At 44.9% G+C, this 24,979-nt stretch overlaps 1 protein-coding gene and 1 long non-coding RNA gene across 3 annotated transcripts in view; both read left to right on the top strand.

Annotated features, from left to right (window-relative positions):
• Positions 1 to 21,282, top strand: part of LOC147455750 (casein kinase 1-like protein 12) — a 75,923-nt gene extending 54,641 nt beyond the window's left edge. For both annotated transcript variants that reach the window (XM_086514433.1, XM_086514434.1), the window contains 5 exons: positions 878 to 957; positions 1,371 to 1,431; positions 1,539 to 1,690; positions 20,480 to 20,854; positions 20,947 to 21,282. In XM_086514433.1, coding sequence (XP_086370559.1) covers positions 878 to 957; positions 1,371 to 1,431; positions 1,539 to 1,690; positions 20,480 to 20,785 — 599 coding nt within the window. In that variant the 3' untranslated portion in view covers positions 20,786 to 20,854; positions 20,947 to 21,282. The remainder of the gene's footprint in view (positions 1 to 877; positions 958 to 1,370; positions 1,432 to 1,538; positions 1,691 to 20,479; positions 20,855 to 20,946) is intronic.
• Positions 8,604 to 19,926, top strand: LOC147455751 (uncharacterized). The gene is made up of 2 exons (XR_015188408.1): positions 8,604 to 19,105; positions 19,180 to 19,926. It is a non-coding gene; the product is annotated as an uncharacterized LOC147455751 (long non-coding RNA).
• Positions 21,283 to 24,979: the final 3,697 nt, after the last annotated feature.

The following is a 24,979-nucleotide window of genomic DNA, read 5'->3' as shown; positions in this document are numbered from 1 at the left end:
CTTCTCCTCATCTTCCTTGATAACCCGTATTTCTTCTCTCATGGTATTCAATTCTTCCATCATGGATGCCCGAATTTCGCCTTCTTCTAGCCGCCCACTTTTTGCTGCAAGAAATTCACCTTGGAGAGTTCGGATCGTGGCTTCTTGTGAAGCCGCTTGCTCTTCAATGCGAGAAATCCTTTCGCATAGTTTCCTCTTCTCCTCTTTCCATCATCTTAGCTTTAACTACGAGACACTTCTAAGGAAAATCTTCCCAACCTTTGTTCCAATAAATTCGAAGAACAATCTGTCCCATAATAGAAAATAGGTCATCCACATGTTTGAATGACCATTTCATCATAGCAATAGAATAAACCCGGCAATCCACCAATGCCGGGTATTGCAAACAATAAGGAAAGAGAAGCAGTGCTTTAAGAGACTCTCTCTCTCTCTCTCTCTCTCTCTCTCTCTCTCTCTCTCTCTCTTCACGCCACCCTCGCGCCACCCACCAACCCCTCCCGCTTCCACGCCATGGTCTCGCTCCAATCGGCTGCCCATTGACATGGTCTCCCTCCAGGGCCCACCCATTGACACCTTTCACATGGCCTCCCCAGTGGCTAAAGCCCGCTTCCCTCTCAACATGAAACTCTCAATCACCAACAAGTAGATATCAACACTTGAGGATGAAGTGAAGGAGTGGAAGAAAGAGATGGATGCAACCTTTCTATCGAACTTTACTTCATATAGATCCGTATCACACCCAGTTTGTTTGTTGACTGAAACATGTGAACATTTGTAAACTGATGCCTCAAACAGGGGTTTCTCTAAGGATGTTATTGAGTACGGCTTATTTAACTTTTTTAGTCGCAGAATTAAGTCTTGCCTTTGGAAATGACAGGGTTTCAGTTTGATTATGTGTTTGATTGGACCATTCTCAAATATCAACAATCGCAGATTACCAGTACTCCACAAAGATTTGTAAGCCATATTTCTTGCTTCACTGATCTTCTGATTGCCATTGTTGGTTTAACATCTACAAAAGCCACAAATACTTCCACCCTATGGCATTTGTGAGCCCACCAAGGATTGCACTCAAGTTGTGCACTTTTAGCTGCAACTGCGTGTACACATCTCACTCCAAGCAGGCAAGCGTGCACAATGGCCTGTGAGCATGTGAATGCACACACTCATTGTGAATTGTATACTGGTCATCTTTGACATACCTGAAAATGGTCACAAAGTGTGTATGTTCCTCCTATAGACACACACACATGTACCTTTTTCTTGTCAAACTTGCTATCTCAATTTGAGAATTAAAAAAAATAAAAATCCTTACTCATCTTGAATGATAGGTTGATATCCATAAGACTCTGTTTGTTGTTTGTTGTTAGATTGGAGCAGCAGGCCCTAGTAATGGCATGGTGCCAACTGCTGTCCCTGACCTGCCGCCTGGTCTGATACTCTACTGTTTTTTGTTTCTAAAAAATTATCTGGTTCATATAATCCTTTAGTTTCAGTAAATTTAATGAGCGTGTCCTTTGATCTTTTGGGGAGTGCAGGGTTGGATGTCCATCAACTGCCTCGAAATTCAGATGCTGCAGATGGTTCTGCAAGGCGGCTTCTTGGTGGCTTCAATGGTGGGGTTCGTGTTTCTTCTGATGCACCCAAGCTGAAAAGCCCACTTGTAGATGGAATTGCTGTGAATAATCTGGTCAGTGTAATGCACGTGCCTTAACATCTTCAGATTTCACCTGGCCATAGGAAGGCTTGGTGTTCATTGGGTTGTTTGAAGCTTGGTTTCATGGTACATGCATGTGCGTGATATAAGCTTTATCCTCCAAGGCAGCATCACTTGGGAGTTTAGTTTCCTCTTATCCACCTGCTTTTGATATTAATTACAAAGTATTCTTAACCAACACTGCATACAAGCAACTACTAGTAGGGGCTAGTTGTCCAATAGGATTTTAAGGAGGCTATCAATATGGATCGATTGAAATTATAGATGCCCACTTTGTCTAACGTATTCGTTTAATATTTTCAGTGAATTTATGAATGCAAAGCATAGCTGTCTGAATAACCCTATGCTGGTGTACCTTCTGCAGCAAACTCTGAGATCCAAGCCAGTCAAAAGAGACGAAATTGGAAGGAATACGCCATGCTGCGGAGAGTCAGGGATACCAAAATCATAGACATGGAACTAGAGGGCCCGTATTAGAGAGTGGTGGCCATGGACCATCACAGTCCATGCGCTTGTAGGTATTCCTTACTGCACAACAACATGACTACAAGAGTTCGTAGTCACCAATAAGGCTTAGCCAGAGCAGCTTCCGTTTTAAAGTCGTCGTATCATGATGATTTGAGAAAGTGATCTTCCTAGACCCTTTAGAACGACCCCAAAAATGGGACTCTCAAATGCAATGGCAAGAAGAACTTGCAAAGTCTTACATACTGCTCACTAGGGGCACCCTAGACCCTATGATTACCCCCCCCCCCCCCCCCCCGCCCAAATACCTCTGCCCACGTGCAGGTTGGCCAGCTGTTTACCAGCCCTCACGACTAGTAAATAGGGAAAATAGAGTAACAGGGCACCAGACAAACAGTAGGGCCAAGGGGGGGGAAAGGCAAGGCTGGGAAAAATACTCCCAGCGTGCAGGAGCCTACTGGCCATGGAAAGAACCAAAAACCCCGAGCCAAACATGGGCATGAAAAAACTACCTCACTTTAGCCGGGCACAACCACAAAACAGCCCTCACTCCCCGTCATCTCTCCTTGGGAGAAAGCGGGACTGACTGGACGAATCCAGAGAGATGCCATAACTCTTAAGTTTTAACACTCCCTCTTAGCTCTTGGAAAGGAAAACAACAGATCTTCACAATCGAAAAGTATCTTGCAGCGTACGAATCAACTGCTACTGCGGAAGACGTCTGTGAAGTAAAACGTTGTCTGCTGAGCGTAATTCCAACTCTAACAAGAATCTCCTCAACTCAACCAATGGACAAGTCGCTCAACCAGCATTTGCAAAAGCTACCGCTGCTGACCGCTCCAAGAGAATGCATCAAAACTAAGGGTAAAGACCTCATGCTTGAATCTCCAAGCTGCTACAGGAAGCCTAGAGAAAGCGGACAATCAAGAAATCAACTGTATAATGACGAAGAACGAAGGAACTGCACCAACAGCCATATAGAATGGTTAATTACAAACTTTATCTTAAGAAACTTCATTGGGACTAGAGTGCAAACTGGTATTGATCTTCATTTGTTTGGAACACATCCTGAGAGAATATCACCCATCATGTACACATGTAACCCTATGTGCATGTGGACAACCTGTATCTCCTACTTCTGGGGTTTAGGGCAGCCTAGGAAGTGTTGTGGCACCCTTCTCAGCCTGTACACAGGACCCTGCATGTCCAAGCACTTTAGCGTAGTTGCATACCCTCTGATTGCACATGAGCATAGCCAGTGTCTGCTAGATGTAGGCATTGGAAGTTCTCCCATATAGAAGCATCGATACCAAGCCTAGGTAGTATCTGCATAGGAAGCATGTCTTATTAATAGGTTTTTAACTTATCAATAATTGACATATTAGCAAGCATATCAAAGGTTGTGTGGCTCTTGCATTCATTTGCTTGACCCAACCCTTTTACCTATATAGGGTCATCTCTCCAACACACGGTTCCACTAGCGTTTTTCAGCATTCTCTTGTTGATCAGCCTAGAGTTTCTGCAACAAATCGGTTTCGCAGTTTTCTACCACCCGTTAGCTTTATTGCTTGCAAATTTCACCCCTCATCATCAATGTTCTCAATTTTCAGCTCATCTGCTTGTGACGTGGCAATGGCTAATTACTGTCACGAGGACGTGGCAACTGCTAACCTTAGTTGTTGGTTTCTTTCTGATGATTTTTGTTTGATTTTTGGGACCCTCTTTTTGAAGTTGCAAATGTCTGGACATTGTATAGCCAGTGTGAAACGGTCGACGGCCGAGAGTTTCACGCGCAATCGGGAAGGGCAGGTCGCCACGAGATGGTCGGGCTAGGCAACACTGGAATCGGAGCAGTAAAAGGGTGTCTAGGCTCAGTTCAAAGTCATTTAGGCCCCCTCGCTACACTTATAAGTCGATGGGTTCTAGGAAATTAACTCAAAAGAGGCATAAGGGACACATGGTGGCTCCAGGCTGACTTTCCCAGCCTGCATGAAGAAGGGGCGCCCATTTCAAGAGGGGAGGCTGATTTTGGCTCATTAAGTGCTTTACAGTGTGTGGGTGTAGGTGATCACAGCTTTAATGGAAAGCTCCCCTTCTTCCTTGTCTCATGCAACACGATAACTGGCTCTTGCGTATCTCTCTCCCCTTTGGTACATATGGTAATGGCCCACTAGATGGGCTATTCAGTCGACCATGTACAGTTCTGAGGGTTTAAACTTTATGCACGTTTGCCAAGGCAAGAGCCTTCTGATGAGGAACTAGATTATAGCTAATTGCTAATCCCCCACAGGAACCCACAGTTCCACCGCAAAGGATCGCGAGTTTTCTCGTGTGAAAAATCGTCCGTTTCAAAGGGGAACTGTTCCATTGCGTACGGGAGCACGTGAGACAAGTGTAGGCGTGGTCGCTCCGCTCGGAACCGTCCAAAACAGAGAATTACAGTTTGCTGTATTTTTCTGCAGGCTTAGGGTTTCACACCTAAACTGTAGGGAATCACCATGGGAGCCTCGGAAAGGCCTTGGGATGTGTGTATAGGGCAGTAGGCACCTAACAATGGCAAAACAGAAAATTACAGCACGCTGAAATTGACCTGCAGCTCACCGTAAAGCTTGCAGAATGTGGGGAAAAGCGTCCTAGGCGTGTACTTTTGACCTACAGGGATTTTGCGTTGTTATATTGGCGAAATTGGGTCAAAAACCTGCGATTACAACCATGGACAGGTCCGGACAGCTTGGTGGGAGTTAGGTAAAAGTGATTGGATCGTTTCTTTGCATTAAGAATAAAGAAATATCAAAAGGGGCACGAGTCTTTGGCGCCAACAGGTTGCTGGCTTATTGCTTGGAGCGCTCTAGCTCCCAAACCGTGTGTGTGTGTGAAGTGTCAATTCCGGTTACAGGTTTTATTTACAAAGTTCCTCTGTGTCCTAAAGTCTAAAATAAAGTTTCCGGTGATAGCCAAAGTCTACCGCCCTACGGGCCGACATCAGCCATACCAAATCAGTCCATAGCCTCGTTGAGTTTGCAAATTCCCGTTAGCATCCCTATAGTTTTGCATTTTCAGCCTTCAGCCTCGGAGATCTTAGCATCTACAGCCAGATCTCAATAGCATCTAGGACCATTGTATTAGCAGTTGTGCAATCGTAAGCAAATACCTCTCTAGTGATAGAGAAGGGGGTGGGACCCTATCCGGTGTTAGTCCCCCCCCTCCCTCTCTCTCTTATATATATATATATATATATATATATATATATATATATAGATGTATGTATGTATCATTCACAGAACCTTCACTCATAGTATTTCTCTCTTCTCTATCTAGCCTATTGCAAATCTCTCTCATGAAGTAAAAGGAACTTTGAGTATGCACTTAGCACTCATCCTGAGTTTATCTCCGTAAATCACTTTCGCTGCACGTTACATTGGTATCAGAGCTCTACGTTAATGTTTTCGGTATCATCACTCAAGAAAAGAACCTAAAGAATTCTCGTGTCCTTGCCCCGGACTAGTACGTGTTGCTTTTAGATATTAGCCCCTCCACCCCTAGTCCATTGCACATTGGACGCACTCCCATCTTCATCGCTGGTCTTAGGGGCCGTTAATCAAAGACCACTTGGGTGTGTCAATCTCTCCAATTTGGGGTTTTTGAAGAGTGGTAGGTAAACCAGAAAAGAAGGGCTTGCCCATCCTCCCCTCGTTCCTCTTTTGTTCTCATTGAGAACGGACCTTGCACATTATAGCAGACCAAGTAACATGGGGTGGAAAAAGGTGAACTTGGTGTGAGCGCAAGGCCGCCAAGGGGTGCACCTGTAAGAAGGAGATGAACTTGGGTAAGAGAGAAGCCTCGTCAAACGTAGATTGCAAGCATCAAAAACCCCAACTACCCCAAGAACCCGGAGTACCCATGTCACGAGGACGTGTCAATTGCTAACCTTAGTTGTTGGTTTCTTTCCAATGATTTTTGTTTAATTTTTGAGACCCTCTTTTTGAAGTTGCAAATGGTCGGACATTGTATGGCCAATTTTGGGGCCTACAGGTTGTCGGCGTCTGCTCGGGGCATTCTAGCTTCCGAGCCATGTGTGTATTCAAGTGTAATTCCCGTCGCAGGTTTTCTTTGCAAAGTGCTTTGTGTGTGTGTCTAAAGTAAAGTATTTCGGGTGAAAGCCAAAGCCTACCGCCTCACCGTTGTCGGCGTCTGCTCGGGGCATTCTAGCTTCCAAGCCGTGTCTGTATTCAAGTGTTAATTACCGTCGCAGGTTTTCTTTGCAAAGTGCTCTGTGCGTGTGTCTAAAGTAAAGAATTTCGGGTGAAAGCCAACGCCTACCGCCCCACCACGGGCCGGTTTCAAGGTTCGATTGCCAGGATAGAATCACTTTTTCCTCAAGAAGTGAGCTTCGGTTGTTTTGGGTAAAGAGACAGAGTACAGGAATGCGGGATTACATTATGGCCGACAAAGTGAAGGGTATTATGGAAGAGGGTTCCTCTGCACAGGATCGACAGGAAATTCCGTATGTTCGCCTCGCCAAAAGGTGGTCAAATTAGGGCTGATTTTCGGCTGCGTTTTTAGGGTTTGCAAGTATGAACCAAGATGAGATAGGGAGAGGTCTCACGGTAGTAGATTGGCCACTAGGTCTCCTGCGGGAGTGATATGGATCTGCCAGGTGACACTTTGCTTGCCGATTCTATGAGGCGATTGCTTGGATTCTATGACGCATTGGTAAATCATCTTGAAATTTGAGCTTGCTTGGTCATGGGTGGTACGTCAGTGTTGTGGAATTATGCTTGTTTGCAGAGGCAAGAGCATTTTGCACACGTAAAAGTTAAGGGACAGGTTGCAAGATGCTATGTGGTGAAGTTCAAGAACTATCAACCTATGGATGCAAAGTGGATGGAAGAGCATGAACTGTCAGAGTCACCAAATGTATTGCAGCTTTACCTTGAGGCCTTTGGGTTACAGCCTACGTATGCCCCAACCCAATGTCTGCAAAGGAGGGGTAATGATAGAGCTAGCACATCAAATGTACTCATGGATTCAGTGCAACAACAATGTACAATTTGACAAAAGTATGAAGGTCTCATTAAGTCATTTGTACATATGTTTTGACAGTCTTTCTTGTGGATACATGCGATGATAAAAGGGTGCTTACCACACAAGATCATCTATGGCATGTATTTATGTTATGCAATCGAGGACGTTTGCGATTTCAAGAGGGGGGTATGTCACGAGGACGTGGCAATTGCTAACCTTAGTTGTTGGTTTCTTTCCAATGATTTTAGTTTAATTTTTGTGACCCTCTTTTTGAAGTTGCAAATGGTCGGACATTGTATGGCCAATGTGAACGGTAGTTTCACCCGCAGACGGGAAGTTGGTCGGCACTGGAACTCGTGAAGTAAAAGGATGTCTAGGCTTAGTTCAAGATTATGTAGGTATCCCCGTCACACTTAGCGAGTTGGTGGATACTAGGAAATGAACTCAATAAATGCATAAAGTCAAGGTGGGATCACCAACGGAAAGTATCCGACAGTTGAGCTACATTGCACTTTTGGATGCGGTCCCAATGAGGATAGATGGTCAGATGACCAGTGGGAGCCCAACGGAAGCATTTCCTAAAAATTAGGGAACTGCTATTTTGGGCCGTGAAATGTGTTCGCGTCATTACCTTCGGTATGACCATGGGAGCATTTATTACTCTGCTGCAAAGTCAATTGATGCACCAGTTGAGAGATTTTTAAGCGGGAAGCCCAATGCGGGAAATTGCATGCATGAGTGCCAAGTGGCACTTTTTGGCCAGTTTACCAAGTTTGGGACAACAGAACTCGTAACTGACTTTTTGGAGCAATTTTGGAGGTTGATAATTGTGATTTTCAGCCATTTTTCTTTATTTTGAGCTTCCCATGACTTTACCTTGGACCAAGGAGCTCATTTTCAGCATTGGAAGGCATCAGATGCGTGTTTACAGGGCTGTTTTGCTGCGTTTTCAGTGATACGCAGGTTTTGGCAACCATGGAAATCTTTTCCTTTTTGCATCTATTTGTTCACAGATGCATCACAGGTCAAGGGCAACAGAGGGGGCGCTCGATTTATGCTGGGGGGATGCTTCATTGTGAACCTGTCACAGGTTAAGAGCTATGGAGTGCTTTCTTTCCCTCCCATGTACAGTGTGGTGCTAGGAGTGATGCCCTGCACACTACACACTGCTCTCTCTCTGCCCCCTACGTGCAGTTATGTGATGCCCCACAAGAGGGCTCTTCATTTGACTGATGTCAGTTGTGTGGGTTCATGCTTTTGTGCTGAGGCAAGAGCCTCCTTGAGCAGGAACAGGGGTAGCTAGCTGCTACTCCAAAGCAGACACTGGTGAGGGTCATAACCTCAACGTACAGGTGCAAATTCAGCACTGTGTATGCGCAGAAAATTGACTGTTTTTCAGCCATACGGACGTCAGAACCTTTGGGAATCGTGCCTCACTGGCAGAGAACAGTTCGGGGACTTTTTAGGGCTGGAAACAGGGCGAAAACCAGTAAATACAGCGACCTGAATTTACTGTTTTTGGGCAGGAATCAGAGTGTATACGCCAGTGGAAGTGAGATCCAGTAGGGGAATTGATTTCGCGCAAGTTTTGGGGCTGTTATGTTACCAAATCCGGTAGTATCTATTGTGATATAGGTAAAGGATTCCCAGGACCTTACTTTGTAATTTACTCTCTCAAAAAAAAAAAGAAATACTGAAAGGGGCGCCAATTTTGGGGCCTACACGTTGTCGGCGTCTGCTCGGAGCATTCTAGCTTCCGAGCCGTGTGTGTATTCAAGTGTTAATTCCCGTTACAGGTTAGCTTTGCAAAGTGCTCTGTGTGTGTGTGTGTCTAAAGTAAAGAATTTCGGGTGAAAGCCAATGCCTACCGCCCCACCATGGGCCGGTTTCAACCCAAGAACCCAAGTACCTCATCACTCGGTGCATGGTCATCACCAGAAGCGGAATATAGACTTTGCGTGAAGGTGATGAGAGTGAAGTTGGAGAAGAAGTCCCTACAAGAAGACCGTTTCTGAATCCTCCTCTGTCCCCATCTATGCTATTGATTGCAACAAATTCCATGGAAGTTTTGGTAAAAGTCCATGATGGAGATGATGCTACAGCAGGAGGCTCAATGGACTGATGTTGAACGGCAAGAGGCTTGGTGGGCCGAAGTCAAATGAGCTCAATGAGCTGTAGTTGAAAGGAAAGGAATGGCTCTAGAGAGGGAGCATGAGCGTGAACACAAAGCTCAACGCATAGCGGCTAAAGAAAAGAGGGCAACTACGGAGCTAAAGCGTGAGGCTTTGTGAGACCAACGCATGCAAGAGTTGATCTTGCAAATGCTCTCTTCGAAGGGCGATTCTCCCAAAGAGGCTGGCAAGTCATTATGTGGACTAGGTAGAGACGACTCCTCCAACAATCCAGTCACTGAGAAGTCGATTTTCAATATGTATGATGGTAGGATGAATGCATCAATGATTTATTTGTGGTTGCATTAATTCAACTGTTATTCTGCAAGCTCTCAAGCTCTCTCTCCCTTGCTTTCAAGGAGTGAAGCCTCGCTCTCAAGCTCTCAAGGAGTCAAGTCTCTCTCTCTCTCTCTCTCTCTCTCTCTCTCTCTCTCTCTCTCTCTCTCTCTCACGATCGATGGCCTCTTCTTCTCTTAAATCCCTCTGTCCATGCGGGCAACACTCAAAAGTCGCAGGAATGGTCGTGGTGGGATGAAGTGACTTCGGAGGGCACCTTGTTGGTGGTGGGAGGTGCTCGTGCATGGGCATGCAAGCTATGCTCTTACCATCGGAAAGGGGCCATGACAAAGTGAAGACACACTTTTTGCGAGTGCCAGGACATGAGGTGAGATTTTGCACCAATGTAAGCGCCGAGAAGAGGAAGGAGCTTGAGGAAAAGGATCGGCAATTCAATCATAAATCTAAGCTTACACGCAAAGCTATCGACCCAAAGACCTTCATTTTTCCTTCTTCCACTATACCCGATGCTAGTGGTGGTGGGCCTTTATCCGGTCCGATTCGTTGCCAAAGGACCCTTGCCACCTCTTGAGACCCAAAGAAGAAGGAAGAGGTGGATGTCTCCATTGCCCGATTTTTTTATCATGACCATATCCCATTTGTCGCGTCTCAGTAAGCTTTATCGATCTATTCTCTCATTTCTTCCGTTCTCTTTGTTTCCGCCACTATGATCTCTAAACTTTAAACTATGAATAATGATACTAGTAACTAACCTCTTTTATGTGTAATCAAAATAGGTCGGAATATGGGAAAGGTATGGTGCAACAAATAGGAGAGTATGGCATGGGCTATGTGCTGCCATCTTCAGAAGCTCTCCGAACCACTTTGCTCGATCCAGAGAAGACGGTCGTGCAGCAAGCAACACTCAACATTCAACGGCTTTGGGCAAAACATGGCGTTTCTCTCATTGCCGACGGGTAGAGTGATACGAGAAAGAGATCCATTCATGGCCACGTCGCAAACTCGAGTGGAGAGATGTAATTTGTGCACTCTCATGATGCCATCGAGAGTGGCAAGCCGGTTGATGTCCTCGCCGCAGAGTGGACAGTAGCCATAGAGACGATGGGGGAGCAACATGTGATGGTTTTTGTCACAGATGGGGAGGCATTAAACAGGGCAGCAACAACTATTGTAGAGGGCCACTATCCGCATGTCATAGTGTGCTTTTGCATGGCACACTGCTTGAACAACCTTTTAAAAGACATCAGCAAGCTAGAATGAATTGCACCAATCATTGCAAATGCAGTGAAGATTGTAGATTTCATCAACAATCACAATTACATTCGGTGCGAGTACCTCAAGAGTTCAGGGGGCAAAGTGCTCCTCAAGTATTCACACACCCGCTTCACATTCAACTTTCTCTTGATGCGCAGGTTGTCTGAATTTCAAAATGTGGTCCAAAAGGTGTTCATCAGTGATGAGTTCACCACCCCCCATGCAAAGACTGTTGCAGAGATTGTGTTCAAGGAGAAGGCAGAGGATCTTGAGATTTGGAAGGAGCTCAAGAGTCTAGATGCACAAGTAAAACCGGAGATCCATTTGCTTTGGGTTGTGGATGGCATGGACCCTGCATTGGTAAGGTTTATGAGGCAATGGACCGCATGATGGAGTTGCGGAGCTGGATGCAGATCCATACGCAAAGATCCATACGATTTGAAGCTGGAGGTGAAATTCATATGCCTCTCCTTTACACGGGGCAATATACATGGTGGATCCAGAGTTCAAAGGTGCAGGGCAAGAGATAGATAAAGAAGTCATGAATCAATTTAGAGAGATCCTAAACAAGATGGTTCTAGACAGAGATTGTGTCACGATTGTCACTATGCCGCAGTATTACATCTACTCCTAGTTGTAGATACACAAAGTGCCATGCCAAGGAGAACCCCTATGCTTGGATGGTCACGACCCTTCGCTCAAGAGACATGCCTCTTCGCCAAAAGCCACACTCCTTCAATGACTGGTCACATCCCTTTGCTCTACGGTTGCGACTCTTCGTCCAATGGTTGCAGTTCTTCACCGAAAGGATGTGTCTTTTTGTCTAAAGTCGCGTCTCTTCACCATGAGACGTGTCTTTTCATTCGTGTCTCATCGTCTTCTATATAAGGAGCCTATTGTACTTAGTTTTGAGACATTCGTTCAATCAATCAAACACACATTCAATGTCTTTGAGTCTCAGTTTGATCTTAAGCATGAAGTTTTAAGTCTTAAACATAGAATTAGCACCGCTAATCCTCACAGTGGTATCAAAGCAATTTTTTTTCTCGGGATCCGAAGGTTGTGAGCCTCTCACCCTCGCTGCTACACTTTATCCCCTTCCCGGAGTTGCATGGAAGCAGAAGAAAGGTGGTACAGATGTGCATATGAGCATGAGGTAACTTGAATTTTTTTTGTTCCAATTCTATAAGTAAAGGCAGAACAAAGATGTGAGTGTGTGGCATACCCAGAGCGTGTGTGTGTGGCGTACCCAGCAAGTTGCGCACTGCGTGTACCGGAGAGTTGTGCGTTGTAAGTACTTGGAGAGTTGTGCCCCTTCGCCACACCTCTTCCCAAGCGGTAGCAGCAACACTCACCAAGCGTCAACAAAATTTTCCCAAACGACAACGATTCTGGCTGCGTTTGACATTTTTCTAAACTCGTTGGCTGAGTTCTTATGATGGGCTGAATTCTTATGCTGCTAGTTTATTACGCTGGTTGCACTTAAGTATAAAACATTAAAAATGTTTTAACTTGCCCGCCCGTCCCAAACTTGGCTGCCCACCCCAAAATTTACCCAATTTTTTAAAAACCCATGTAAACTCACTCACTTGATCATATAAACCCCCACATAAAATAACTTAACCACAAAAAAAGAACCCACCATATCAAAATGAACTCCAACATCCATTTACAGCCGGTGTCACTGGAACCGGCCCGTGGGGGGTAGGCGTTGGCTTTCACCTGAAATTCTTTACTTTACTTTAGACACACACACAAAGCACTTTGCAAAGGAAACCTGCAACGGGAATTAACACTTGAACACACACAGCTTGGAAGCTAGAATGCTCCGAGTAGACGCCGACAACGTGTAGGCCCCAAAATTGGCGCCCCTTTCGGTATTTCTTTATTCTTTCTGACGGTAAATTACAAAGTAGAGTCCTGGGAAGCCTTTACCTGTATCCCGCTAGATACTATCTGATTTGGCCAAATTTCCGCAGCATAACATCCCCAAAACTTGCGCGAAACCAATTCCCCTGTTGGAACTCACTTCCACTGGCGTATACCCTCTGATTCCTGCCCAAAAAAAGTAAACTCATCACGTTGTATTTACTAGTTTTTGCCCTGTTTTCAGCCCCAAACAGTCCCCTAGCTGTCCTTTGCCAGTGGGGTACGATTCCCAAGTGCGCTGGCGTCCGTATTGTTGAAAAACAGTCAATTTATAGCGCATACACAACGTTGAAAACGCACCTGTACGGTGAGGTTATGACCCTCACCGATGCCTGCTATGGAGTAGCAGTTAGCTACCCCTGTTCCTGCTCAAGGAGGCTCTTGCCTCAGCACAAAAGCATGAAACCACACAGCTGTACATCAGTCAAATGAAGAGCCCTCTTGTGGGGCATCACATAACTGCACGTAGGGGAGAGAGAGAGCAACGTGTAGCGTGCAGGGCATCACTCCTAGCACCACACTGTACATGAGAGGGAAAGAAAGCACTCCATAGCTCTTAACCTGTGACAGCTTCTCAAGGAAGCATCCCCCCAGCATAAATCGAGCGTCCCCTCTGTTGCCCTTGATCGAAATGCATCTGTGAACAAATACATGCAAAAAGGGGAAGATTTCCATGGCTGCCAAAAGCTGCGTATCGCTGGAAATGCAGCAAAACAATCCTATAAACTCGCATCTGATGCGTTCCAATGCTGAAAATGAGCTCCTTGGACCTTCGCGAAGTCATGGGAAGCTCAAAAATGGAGAGAAATGGCTGAAAATCAGAGTTAACAACCTCCAAAACTGCTCCAAAAAATCAGTTACGAGTTCTGTTCTCCGAAACTTGGTAAATTGGCCAAAAAGTGCCACTTGGCACTCATGCATGCAATTTCCCCGCATTGGGCTTCCTGCTTAAAAATCTCTCAACTGGTGCATCAGTTGACTTTGCAACAGAGTAATAAAATGTTCCCCTTGACATTCTACAGCTAATGACACGAACAGATTTCATGGCCATCGGACCATCTATCCTCATTGGGATCGCAGTTTCCTAAATTTTAGGAGATGCTTCCGTTGGGCTCCCACTGGCCATCGGACCATCTATCCTCATTGGGATCGCATCCAAAAGTGCAATGTGGCCCAACTGTCAGATACTTTTTGTTGGTGATCCCACCTTGACTTTGTCTTTATCGAGTTCACTTCCTAGTATCCACCAACTTGCTAAGTGCGACGGGGGGACCTGCATGATCTTGAACTGAGGTTAGACATCTTTTTACTTTACGAGTTCCAGTGCTGACCAACTTCCCGTCTGCGGGTGAAACTACCGTTCACATTGGCCATACAATATCCGATTATTTGCAACTTCAAAAAGAGGATCTCGAAAATTAAACAAAAATCATTGTAAAGAAACCAACAACTGAGGTTAGTAGTTGCCACGTCCTTGTGACAGTCACCCTCTCTTCCACAGTCACCCTTTCTTCCACTCTCCTGCGGTGACGTTGTGGGCACTTTGCGCGCGCAAGACTTTGTGCCGTCATAGCCGAAGATGACTTCCCATTTCTCTTGTCCATAGAGAAGATTCCCGCAGAAATTTTGCCGGAACGCAAAGTGATCTTCATATCCGATACTCCAGAACTCGAGATTATTACCAACCCCAGAGTCGGAACCCGTTCTAAACATAATTTCCGTTCCCGGAGTACTCAGCCGAGAACTTGTTCCTAGAACTTGCACTTGTTCGTTATTCCCTTTGAGACGTAACCATGCCAAATTCTCAGGACGGAGGTGGTCAATTTGACGATGCCCGTACTCTTATCAAGGAGCAGATGGCCACACTTTCCACAAGCCTCGCATCACTTCACACTCGCTTGGATCAGATGCAGACACAAAACACTTCTCGAAGTCGTCCTGCTGCTTCTCGGACTACCCATGCAGCATCTTCCACACCTTCGTCTGAAGCTTCAGTGGACGAACCAAACGAACCAGATCCTATTGAAGAGGTAGACAATCGTGAACTTCAATTACTTTATAAAAATTTTAATGTTGCACAGAAGAAGAAGCTTGATGTTAAAGTGCCGGAACCTTATAATGGTCGACGTGACAAGCGCGTGCTGGACCAATGGCTGTTCAAAATGTAGGTTTACTTATCAAACACAGATTTGGTCGAGAGTAAAAAAGTAGCACTTGCTAGTTCTATGCCCAAGGACACTATTTCTTTGGTGGCAACCACGGGTTGTTGATGGTAAACACACACCTTCTTGGGATAAATTCCGACGTGCTATTCGCAAGGCCTTCGAACCTGCCAATGCGGATTTTCATGCCCGATCCTCTCTTGGTGGGATTTATATGTACCCCATCCTTTGAAAAAATGTGCCAAAGGAAGCGAACCTCTTCCAAAAAGAATTCACTCTTCTTCGCATTAATGAGTAGCCTGTCCTTGCGTAGCTCATTGAAAATGGCGGTCAAGTGATCCCTATACTCCTCTTCAGACTTTGAATAGACAACATGTCATCAAAGAATGTACCCACGAAGTTTCTATGTGGTCTAAATATTCTGTCAGCGGTGTAGACAGGAGCGCGTCCGATGCGCGATGTATGAAGGGTGGGAGTGTCTAATAAGGCCGAGGTCGGGCCCCGCAGACACTTCAAATAAAGTTCAGATACTTCAAATAAAATTCCAATAGAGTGGCTATTAAGTCCGGGGTCGGAACCCGAAGATACTTCAAATAAAATGCCAGTAGACGTTTGGAAGCGTCGGTTTGCTCTGTCTGCTCTTTGGTATGACCGGTATGCTTTCAGAAAAGCACATGCTTGATGCTCTAATACCACCGTCGCAAGACGGGCACCACGTGCCAATAGAAAAGAACAGACTGAACAGACTTTTAGCACTTCAATAACAATTGAACTGAAAGAGAGAGACGACACACGACACAGAGTGGCGGAATTCCTCCCCAGAGAGTATTGGCCCCAAACCTTGGTGCCCCTTTCGGTATTTCTTTATATTGCATGTAGTTTACATGAAAAGCCTTCAAACACAAAAGCATCTGATCCAAAAGCAATGCCCAAAACTTGCTAGCGTAAATCACTGAAATTCGTACAACCTGCCACGTCAACAGTTAGCACAAAACGCGGAAATCCGTAGAGTCTGCCACGTCATCATGTAAGCGCAAAATCCGGGTTTTTTCGTACAGCTACCACGCCATAAGCTGCTATGCAAGTCTTTCTGTGTGTGTGGGTGGGTCCTGCTCAATTTTAATCCTTTATGTCACTTGGGGCCCCATCGGACGGGGTCCTCATAAGTTGGTAGGACTTCTTTTTCTTTTACTTGTTCTTCTTAGGGTTTAGGCCCCCCGGCCGTGATCCAAAGGTTGGCTCTACTCTTTACTGACTTGACATGTCTGCAATTTGTGACAGCCAACCTAGTACCTACACAGGTGTGAGTAGGCTCTCGAGGTGTTTTGTTGTGCGTGAGGAGCATTGATCAACTGGAGGAAGACAATGGCTTTTTGGGTTGGCAGTGCTCCCACGCCAGAGTGGGTGCCAAGTGAGGGTTTTAGGTGGATCCCCCTTGGACTTCTATACGATATCTTGGTTGTCATGTTGGCTTGGACTTGACCCTAGAGCAATAGATGGCTCCTCTCCTCTTGTATATTCGGAAGAAGCTACTGCATTGGAGTTTAGTACGGCTGTCTTTGGCTGGCAGGGTAGTGGTAGCCAACCAGGTGCTCTTGGCTACTATGTGGTACATTACATCTTTCTCTAGCTCATGCATCAGCCAGCTGAAGAGGTTGATCAGGAACTTTTTGTGGTCAGGGCGGGATACACAATTGGCTCATGCCAAGGTTTCTTGGCAGGTCATCACACTACCTTACTGCCAGGGGGGGTTGGGGATCAGAGACCCAGCACGGCAGAGTAGAGCCCTCCTTGGGAAGTTGGTGATCAGAGGTCGTCTTCCAGGCGGGGAGGTTTGTAGTGAACCTGTTGCGGGCTTCGGAGCAGTTGAGGGGTGGCTTGGAGCAGCACCAGCCCACTTGCATTGAGGAGCGCCTGAGACAACCACTGGTTCTGAACCATTTGGTCCGCACTCATTGTGGCCACATGGTCGGGAGTCGTCCACATGTCTCTTGGGGCCCCATGGCAGAGGGGCCAACACGATTGCTAGGGGACTAGCTGCAGTTTACAGGTCTTCCATAGGACGTTCAGAGCACACAGTTGCAAAGCATGAGAGGGCAAAGAGCATGTGTCAGGACAGCGGAGGCTCTACTAGCAGATTGGCTCATCCCTTCGGACCTATCAGCTCCTCGATGGATGGGGGCCTTCACGCGACTGGAGGTCCTCATAGCAGTTTGAGCGAGCTCATACTCATGCTCTTGCTTGTTCTTTGATGTACAGAGAGAGGGTCGTCTCCTCTGCGTCCTTGTTGAGGCACAAGAGGTGGTTGAGTGCTACTTCCAGAGGATTCGAGTGGTGGGCATCAATGGGAGGACATGTGTCATCGACCCCGACCCTACTGCTCTAGAGACAGGACATTGGTGGCTTTGGGCATGGGAGAGCGTTCCTCTGACACGGCTACAATGGGAACCAGGGGAGTGGTTCTGGTGAGACCCCTTTGCGCCAGCTGATCACGCTGGGACCCTCTTTTTTCAGTACACAGCTCGGCTGGGGCGTCACATACTGACAGCTCGGAAGAGGCTCGACCTGCTGCAGCGACCCACTGGTAGCAGGAGGGCCTCGCGGCAGAGTTTCTAGCAGACTTTTGGGAGTGGTTGTGAGACAGTCGACAGCCGAGGAGAGTTACCTTTTTCCAGTGGCGGGTGACGCACAGAGCGACTGCAGTTGGGAGTTGGTTGGTGCACAGTGGCCTCTCGGTAGCATGCAGAGCTTGCAGCCATCCACTTGAGACGCAACGATATTGTCTGTGGGATTGCTCCATGGCACAGCAGGTGTGGCTTCTGGTCCTGCTACTGATGCCTATACTATCCTCTGTTCATCAGTATACTTGGGGTGCTGCTGCCTGGTCCACCCTCTCAGGCCCAGCATTGGGCTTCGAGATGGCTTCAGTCAGCAGGATGATTGTGATACAGGATGGCAGACCTACTCTACAGCCAGCCACAGAGATCATCCCTCAGGAGTGGAGCAGGGGGAGAGAAATATGTTGGGAGCTCATCTGCGGCCTGATACTTTGGTTTATCTGGCGAGCCTGCTGCTTTCGCATTTTCGAGGCACGCCTTGTCCCTCCGGCGGAGACTGTTCGCGACTTTTGGCTAGAGCGAATCCACACACTTAGGGGCCAGTTCGAGCGGCTCCAGGGTAGCTCTGACCGCATGCGTGGGTGCCGAGAGGCTTTTCTCAGATTGTGGCAACCAGGATTCTTCATTATGGTTTAGGGCGTGCCCCGATGGCAATACCGAGCACCACTGTGGCTCTTCCCCCCACCTTTCTCCCGATCTAGCCCATTGTATATACCTTGTTTTTCCGTTGGGAGAGTCTCCCCATTTGCTGACGTAGCCCTCTGTTACTGGGGTAGTCTGTAGCCCATTGGGCAGGTTTGTTAACTACTGAAGGATCTTTTCCTGGGAAAAAAAAAAGAGAAATTCAAAAGAATTAAAAATTCCAGTAGTGCAACTAACTGTATATTGCATGAAATTGTGAGGATAGAGTTTGCACGATCAAGGACTACAATTTCCTTCATATACTAGATTGATAATATGAATCACAAATCAGCGTGACTTGCAAAATGCCTCATGTTGAAAGTAGTATTGTTGCAGCATCACAGGATGAGCACAAAGAGGTTCAACTCACAGATTGTCAACCTTTTACCTGTTGGGTCTAAAGGCCCTTTGGACACCTCTCATACACATATTTTTATTCTTTTGTACTTTGGGTGTGAACCACCCCTAGGGTCACTTAAGTGACCCTCATAAGTTGTACCCTAGATATAATAAAACATAACATTTGATAAGTGTGCCAAACAGCACACAAAACCTGAGCGTACGATTCCTCTCCCCTCTCTCTGTACAGCTCTCTCTCTCTCTCTCTCTCTCTCTCTCTCTCTCTCTCTCTGTGCTCGTTGACCTCCCAATATCCATCGCTAGCCCCTCTCCTTCCTACAAACTGGTATCAGAGCTTGGTTGCCAACTTCCACGTGCAACCCCTCGCGAAGAATCAACATTTTCTCTCCCCTGTGCAGTTTTCTCTCACTAGAAACAGCAGTGCAGGTACTTTCTCTCTCCTCCTTGAGAACGACGAACGACGATATCTCAGCCTACAGATGTTAATACGCTGAAAACAGATCATTTCGGGCTGTTTTTCTTCAAAAACAGGTATTACAGGCACTTTTGGGACTCTTTGGGCAACACCAATTCACCCATAGAATTGGGGGTTTTGCTCTATTTGCTGAGCAAATTGTCGCTCTAAACTTCAGGGTTTTGCACATTTGTGCAAGATTATTCAAGATCACTACTTACAGTTGCAATTACAGGAGAAATTTCGAGGATTCGAGTTGGGAAATTTGGGGATTTTGCTCATTTTTCAGGAATTTCAGCAAATTGCTCAGTAAATTTTTGGGGCTTTTGCAGAGGTGATGCAATTCAGGACAATTTGTAGCATGTATTACAATTTGTGGTCCTGTTGAGCAGAGTTTGGACATGTACAGGAGATTTATGTGATAAACACATATATTACTTGCAGAACGTTCCCTTCAGAATTGATGTATTGCTGATGCTTTAGACCTCTGAGTTTTGGGTCTCTGCACATGCCTTGTCACACTGACAAAGGTCAAAACACAGGATAACCTTGCAGATGTTCTCACTAAGTGTCTTGCTAAGACACAACATCAGCATTGCTTACACTTAGTGGAGTTGCTTAAAAATACCAGATCGGGACTTTAAGTGGGAGGTTGTTGGGTCTAAAGGCCCTCTGGACACCTCTCATACACATATTTTTATTCTTTTATACTTCGGGTGTGAACCACCCCTAGGATCACTTAAGCGACCCTCATAAGTTGTACCCTACATATAATAAAACAAACATTTGATGAGTGTGCCGAACAACACACGATACCTGAGCGTACGATTCCTCTCCCCTCTCTCTGTACAGCGCTCGGGCTCTCTCTCTCTCTCTCTCTCTGCTCGTTGACCTGCCGACGTCCATCGCTAGCCCCTCTCCTTCCTACAGTACCATGATTCATGCTTAATGTCTTACATTATGATAAGAAACACCACTCCTATGTTCACCACGGTTTATGGGTTTTACTGAGCCTCTTTTGTATCAATGGCATATATCAATCTTAGCACATTTTAAGCATCTTTCAATTCTAAATTTGTTAGATAGCGATATTCTAGTGTCAAAAAAGGTAACTAATTCTTCTCTCCACTATCATTTGTGTTTAATGTTGTATAGCCATTTTACTCATTTTGGTGTATTTTGCCCGTTTTTAATGGGTGAAAACGTGAGCTACCCTTCAAAAATATACTGTAAAATTAAGATCATAAAATCTTGCAAATTCGAAGGGCAACGTTGCCCATCAAAAATTAACCCTTGTGGTTTTATATGCTTTGCATGAAATTTCATCCTTGATATATATTGTGCAGGGACAAACTGACACAGAGGTTGGTCGCCCTTCAATATTTACTCGAGGAGCAACATCATCAAAAAGAGCAGTTATAACTAGTGTTAGTAGGCAAGGTCCATTGAATGAGGCAGCTGACCCATCACGGATGCTGAAGAGCAAGGTGGCACCTATCAGCCTTCGCTCATCTGTGCAACGCACCTCCATGATAGGCTCATCGGATCCAAAGAGGATGGCCCCAAAGCGTATTCCTTCTGTGCGTAGTAGCCATGATGATGCTCTCAAAGGCTTTCAATTCCTCTCAATGGATGTGGAAAACAGGCAATAGTGGGCATCTTTGTCACTTGTTTCTTGATTGTGTTAGTTTCATTGCTCTTGACTGGAGAGCTACCTTGAGGTAAGCGTACTCGTTTTGTGTGTTGCATCATATAGGCATTCTGTTGAGTACGTGTGGCTAAGCTTGATTTTTTGCCTATGCTTCTTGTGCAGTCTGGGTGTCCATCAGCTTCTTCACCGCCGATCAACATGCGGGTGCACAAATGGGTAAAATGGGGATTGCCCATGGATGAAACGCTTCCTACGTCAACTTTTCCTTTTGTATATAAATTTTCAAGAATCTTGATGGAGGCTGGAGCGTGGTTGAGATGCATGGCAAATTGCCGAGAATTGCTCACTCACAAGCAATCAGTCATCATCAATAACGGATGGCCTATAAAGAAGCTATTGGCACTTGTAATCTACATATCCTTTCACTGCAGATTAGCCTGCAAACTTTGTACAAGTGAATCTTTGTCATGGTCAATATTAATTTGTTTGTTAAGGCTTTGCAACAACCCTCAAAACGGCTTCCTTTTATGGGCTTGGTTGTAAGACCTTTTTGTCGTGTATGCTAATTGCATGTTTTTGAAGTTAGTGCCAAGATTTGTTTTACTCAATTGGTTGTATCTCGCAGTTGACGTTCCATCTTTGTTTCTATTTCGCGCTCAGGGCTTCTCATTCCACTGATAATTTTCCTCATTACTCGGTGCTGAGATCTTTCTCTACACTGCGATCATGGGCGGTTTGTTCATTGAAAAATGTCTCATCTATGTGTTGATTGGTCAACTACTTGGTATTGTCATCAGGTATTAAAACTGGAGTGACAAATTTGTGCAGTATTGTGCCATTAGGTATTAAAACTGGAGAGACAAATTTGTTTTTTTTTCCACGGCAGCTGTCCAATAAAAAAGTCTCTCTCTCTCTCTCTCTCTCTCTCTCTCTCTATATATATATATATATATATATATATATATATGTGTGTGTGTGTGTGTGTGTGTGTGTGTGTGTGTGTGTGTGTGTGTAGATAGATAGATGTGTGTGTGTGCACGTGCGCGTGCACACGTCATGTGATGTCATTTTTGCCCCTCCTATTAGTGTGTCCTCGTTGCTTTACCCCCATTCTAAATATTGTAACATGAGATTGTATAGTACTTTCCTATCAGATGATTGTATCACATCTGATGCGGTTGTATCTTTTTGGTCTTAGGTCATTTTGGGCTTTCAGGTCGCTAATATAATATTTTGATATCCCCCCCCCCCCCCCCCTGCGGGTCTTGCTTGTGGGCCGGTTATTGAATGATGTTTTGTTGTATCTTATGATATTTGGAGTGATGTTAACACTTCATATTTTGTTTTGTGTAATAGGCCATTTCTTTTTGGCCTCTACACTATGCATCTTCCTTTCTCCGGCTATCATGACATCAACTTGAGACTAGATAGATAAGTTTGTCCTCTTTGGATTGTTCCTATTATGGCTTCAAGCATGTCGCTCTGGCTCTCCTTAATTGCGAAACTACATTTTTGTACATGGGAGTGTTGTAAGCTGGAAACGAGTTTAAAACAAGCATGTTGCCACTTGTTTAGCGTACATGTATTCAGAAGGAGTCATAGATGAACAAGCACTAGTGCTTGTTACACCTTATGTTGAGCCTACCCTATCTACAGTAATGGTAGAAGGAGAGTGGTATAATTCACATCCAACTTATGCTACACCAGAGCTTACACCGATGTATTTTGTATCTAATCAAGGTGTTAGACTTCCTATGGTAAGACCTATGATTAAGCAAAAGACTAAAAATTGCCATAATTGTGGTGCAGATGATCATTGGAAAAATGAATGCTCAGAACTTGACGATAACATTAAGCCCGTTGAAGATTTTTGTACACAATGTAGTTTTGAAGTTTATCAAAATTTGGTAAGAATTACTCAAGAGATGTTGGACCCCTAGAATTATCTATTGTTTGGCCTGAATGCCTCTTGCTCATAAGATGATATGACTAAGAAAAGCTAGAGGGAAAAGCCCCTTCAAAAGAGTGTCTGCTTCTAAAGAGGAATTCAAGGCTGAAACTATTGACAACTGAAATAATCATGAAGGACAGAGTATATCATGTATTCAATATAGCAAAATACACAATCGTTAATAGCATTACCTAACATACTTAGGTTTTGAAACGGAAGAAACTTCATGCTCCATACAAGTGTATTGAAGATATACCCACATCTAGAGATTGATATTGTAAGTGTCATAAGACCATCGTAAAATTTTGACAAGGAGATTTGGGTCCTATTTATGATCAGGAAATTAAAAAATTCAAAGCCAATTTAATAATTAATTGTGTCCTACAAATAGAGCACGCATTCTACAGTCAGTCCCAAAAAAAAATTGTGGACAAATTTTCTATATGCACAAGAAAAAGCTCTTAGTTGAGAGATCTACTTGTATGATTAGTTAGAAGAAGATCCTTGTATGGTGGGGCCATAAATAGAATTATGGCATTATTAGGGTTCCCAACTTTGAAGAGACACAAAAGTAAACACCAACACAAGGATCGGAAAAAGAGTATGTTGGCTTTATCCAAAAACTCATTCAAATCAAAATATGGCCGCCGCAAATCTTAGGAAGAAGGATTCAAGGTCAACTCAAATTTTAGGACTTTTAGTTGAACAATTCAAGTTTATGTAGAGTTTTCCTTCTCAAATATGGTTTTCACCTTCTCTTAAAGGGATGAAAGGGATCTAAAGCCGGCTCCAAAAACTTATTTTTCCAAACCCTGCGTCGACATAATCTTATATCATTCTTAGCCAATGCCTTTTCTCTACTTAATGCAAGGAAAGTCCAAAGATAATCACCTAAGCCTAGGTGAGCATTCACCTCCTTTCCATAAAGTACCAACTGTCAACCCTCACAATTGGCTTATTTGATCCAAAGTAGTAAAAACAAGTAAGGTACGCAACACAAGCCCTCCCATCTCACTAAGTCCCATGGGGTATTCCTTGAAGCTAGAGGGATGGGATCAAGGGTTGTAAGCCGAGCGGGGGAATCTTGAGGCATTTGGACGGGTTAAAAATAAAGGCGCAGTCAACACCCATGAGATGACCTGAACTCACCACATGTCCGTTGACATGTTGTTGCCCTAACCATGCGGGCTCGTAGATTGTGAACACAAATGAGAAAAATTAAACTCGATCAAAATAAGTAAATTAGGACCACATCCAACAGTGCACTTTGTTTTTTATTTTCGAGCTCGGCTTGCACGTTGTTGATCCCATGGCTTGGGGTTCATTAAAGACCTCTTGGTGTTTAGGGCCGAGGCAAGCTCTCTTCATTAAAAAGCATAGAAAATGAGGATGTAAAATCTAATTCTTAGTCAAAGGGGTCATTTTTTCAGGGTTGCGGGTAGGCCAAACCTACACTGTTGTCTGTGTCTTTTACCTACAAATGCCTAAACCAAAACAAAAGCTATTCGTAAAGGCTCGCGATTCTAATATTGTAAATATTTGTACCAAACTTGATTCTATGCGAAAGGAAGCATCTTCACACAATATCAGCACCATAAAAGGAGTCTATCTCTCTACTAAAAACAAACCATAGAAGGAAAGTCCTAACGTGCATCCATTTAAACAAGAAAACATAACACTATCCGAGATGTGTCTTGTAGGTGTAAACAAAATCATTAGTTGTTATCCATGTCACAATGATTTATTGTAATTAATGTACAAAAAAGAAATTTAGTGGTTTTTATACGTATAGGTTTATCAAGGATTGCAAGTTCGGCGGTTGCCAGTCGCTTCTTCGGGACACTGTGGTGACAGTGGCAGTGGCAACAGCCTGGTGGCACCGCGGGTGACCCTTCGGTGATGAAGACTTTGGGCCTCACCCTTTCGGCACTATTTGTAAGATGTGTAGAGCTTTCCCTCTTCTTCTGTTGTATCTTTGCCTTTTTGTACGATCTGGTGGTCAAGGTAGTCGGTGTGGTAGATTGCCTCCCTTGGTGGCAACCCCTATGCCGTTATCGATTTCAGTAAGATCAATCGGTGTTTGGTTGGCTCCCATGTATGCTCTTGTGTGAGGGTGGCTCCTTGCATTAGCCAATGTACAGGTTCTAGGATGATGTTGTGATAAAATTTGGTGCCATGGCTCGTGTGAGCATGCCTAACTGTGTAAATTTTTTGGCTTTAATTCATTTCTCACTCACTATTTGT

The sequence above is a fragment of the Adiantum capillus-veneris genome, chromosome 6 (assembly GCF_014529385.1).
Source record: "Adiantum capillus-veneris isolate H3 chromosome 6, ASM1452938v2, whole genome shotgun sequence".
In the NCBI taxonomy this organism is placed as follows: Eukaryota; Viridiplantae; Streptophyta; class Polypodiopsida; order Polypodiales; family Pteridaceae; genus Adiantum; species Adiantum capillus-veneris.
Note: the sequence above shows the minus strand (reverse complement) of the source record. Positions and strands in the feature narration are given on the sequence as shown.